Consider the following 2,079-nt stretch of genomic DNA (forward strand, 5'->3'; position numbering starts at 1 on the left):
CACTTTACTCCTTTCACTCAATTGCGCGAAGTTGAAAATACAAGCAGTAATTAATCCAAAATCAAAACTGTTCTCGCCACACCAAAATTCACAACTATGCGTTGTGGGAGATTATATCATTAATGTAACATTAATACTTAGATTCTATTGCAAATATATACAAACCAGTGAATAGTTTCCCGGATTCTAAATTAATTGGAATGTAAAATTTGTTTTATGACACTGATATCTTCATGATCTGTTTTCAGATTAAGTCAATTAATTACCAAACGCAATGATAGAAAAACTAATTATAAACACTGTGACAGCAGTTGTTTTCCAGATGCGAAGACGTATAAATGTCCACATTTTAACTGTAATGCGACCATGCAGGACAAAGGAGAATATAACAAGCATTTCCTAACGCACAATAAACCATTTCTCTACCAATGCAAAAATCCCGGTTGTGGGAAAAAATTCATCCATCCATCATCATTCTCCAAACACAAGAAATCCGGTCAACACGAACCTCAGAGTGAGAAATTCCTTAGTTTTAAGCAGTCACTGAGGAGACACAAGAAATTTTCCCGCAGAGGTTCTCAGTTTTGCAAATTCAGAAAGTTCTTAGCATTTATTTATCTACCTGAAATGAATGCACGTGAAAAATATGTTGCGAAAAATGCGTGACCGTGGAGTCACTTCCTTTGGCACAATGAAGTGATATCTAAGAAATATTCATTCTAGGCCCAACAGAACAAAATCCACAGTTGGGACATACTTTGGCAGACACACGAAACCATATCATTGCCGATCAATATTCAGTAGATCAACAAGATCATTCAAGTGATGAGCATCCTTCAGAAAACTTTATCAACCTCGACAAGCCTGATGATAGCATCTTCGATGATCTTAACATCCCCGATAATGTTGTTGTTAACATCGAAGATATTAATCTTGAAAACTTTGACAACGATAACCTTAATGGTAACATCTTCGACGATGTCTCTCGTTTCTAAATTTTATAGCAAAAAAAAGAAAACTTGGTCATGAAAATCAACTTTCTTTTTTGTCTTGTAAGAATTATCTAAAGATCTCATATAAAAAAATTTTCCATTGAAACTTTGGGAACATTTAACGAACACTTACATTTCTTGACAAAATTTCAAAAATATCTCTAACCAATTTTGATAGATACTTTAATGAGGTAATTTATCTGCTATAAACGATAAACAATTGTGTCGCTTTGTTTATGTTATTCACAAACACTATATAAGAGCTTACCCTTCCTATTCACATTATGATACGATTCACGATACTAGTCTTCCCCTAGTGTTGCGCTATTTTGTCTTTACAAGAATAAAATTTCGGATTAACTGCGCTATCGTTACCAATCATTACATCCAACGCTATCGCCCTTCATTATGAACTACTCTACTCCCTAGCGATATCAAAATTACCTGTAATCCATTCCAAATATATTATTTGCTCATCAATTCAAAAAGGATCCTTTTTTGACAGATGGATTGAATAAACCATCAGTCCCGCACTCTGGAATGAAATACTGTGTTCAAAATTTATTAACGTCACATAAAACATAATCCGGTTTCTTCCTAACGTCACATAAGGCATCATTTAGTTTTATCTTCACGTCACATAAAATATAAATCCGGTTAGTTCTATAATCTGTTTCGAAGTGAAACATTTATTTCCACCGTCCAATCATCTTTCATTAATTACTGATCCGATATTATATAGGAATACCTTTAAAGTACATTAAAGTGAAAGAGGAAAAAAGATGGAAGGTGATTGACATTGTTGACAAAATCTTTTCTTTTTTCATTCCTACAGAACAAACTAATCCTTCTACTTTCATCCATTTTAAACACTTTAAATAAATTTGTCCTAAAATATTCAATCAATAATTAAAGTATAAAGTGATAAGTGATCAAAATGACGTGGTAATTTCAAAATTAATCAGTAATATCATTGCAATGTGTATTGCACTTTCACAGATACAGATCATTTTCATAGTTATACCGTAATACGATATTATAGCTAAAAGTGAATAATTCATTAACTGATTTACTATGATAGTAAAAA

The 2,079-nt window shown here is 32.5% G+C and overlaps 1 protein-coding gene across 1 annotated transcript; it reads left to right on the forward strand.

Moving 5' to 3' along the window:
• Positions 1 to 329: 329 nt before the first annotated feature.
• LOAG_14965 (zinc finger protein) lies at positions 330 to 1,103 on the forward strand. The gene is made up of 2 exons (XM_020448881.1): positions 330 to 514; positions 724 to 1,103. Exons 1-2 carry the CDS (start codon positions 367 to 369, stop codon positions 993 to 995), a joined length of 420 nt encoding a protein of 139 aa, XP_020301003.1. The 5' UTR covers positions 330 to 366; the 3' UTR covers positions 996 to 1,103.
• The last annotated feature ends 976 nt before the right edge of the window (positions 1,104 to 2,079 follow it).

The sequence above is a fragment of the Loa loa genome, assembly GCF_000183805.2.
Source record: "Loa loa unplaced genomic scaffold supercont3.1407, whole genome shotgun sequence".
NCBI classification, from domain to species: Eukaryota; Metazoa; Nematoda; class Chromadorea; order Rhabditida; family Onchocercidae; genus Loa; species Loa loa.

Excerpts from the sequence above, each read along its gene's own strand:
- LOAG_14965 (XM_020448881.1), top strand. The coding sequence starts at position 367 with ATGCAGGACAAAGGAGAATATAACAAGCATTTCCTAACGCACAATAAA. Across the intron at positions 515-723 it reads CGGTCAACACGAACCTCAGA|GCCCAACAGAACAAAATCCA; the intron begins GTGAGAAATTCC and ends TATTCATTCTAG.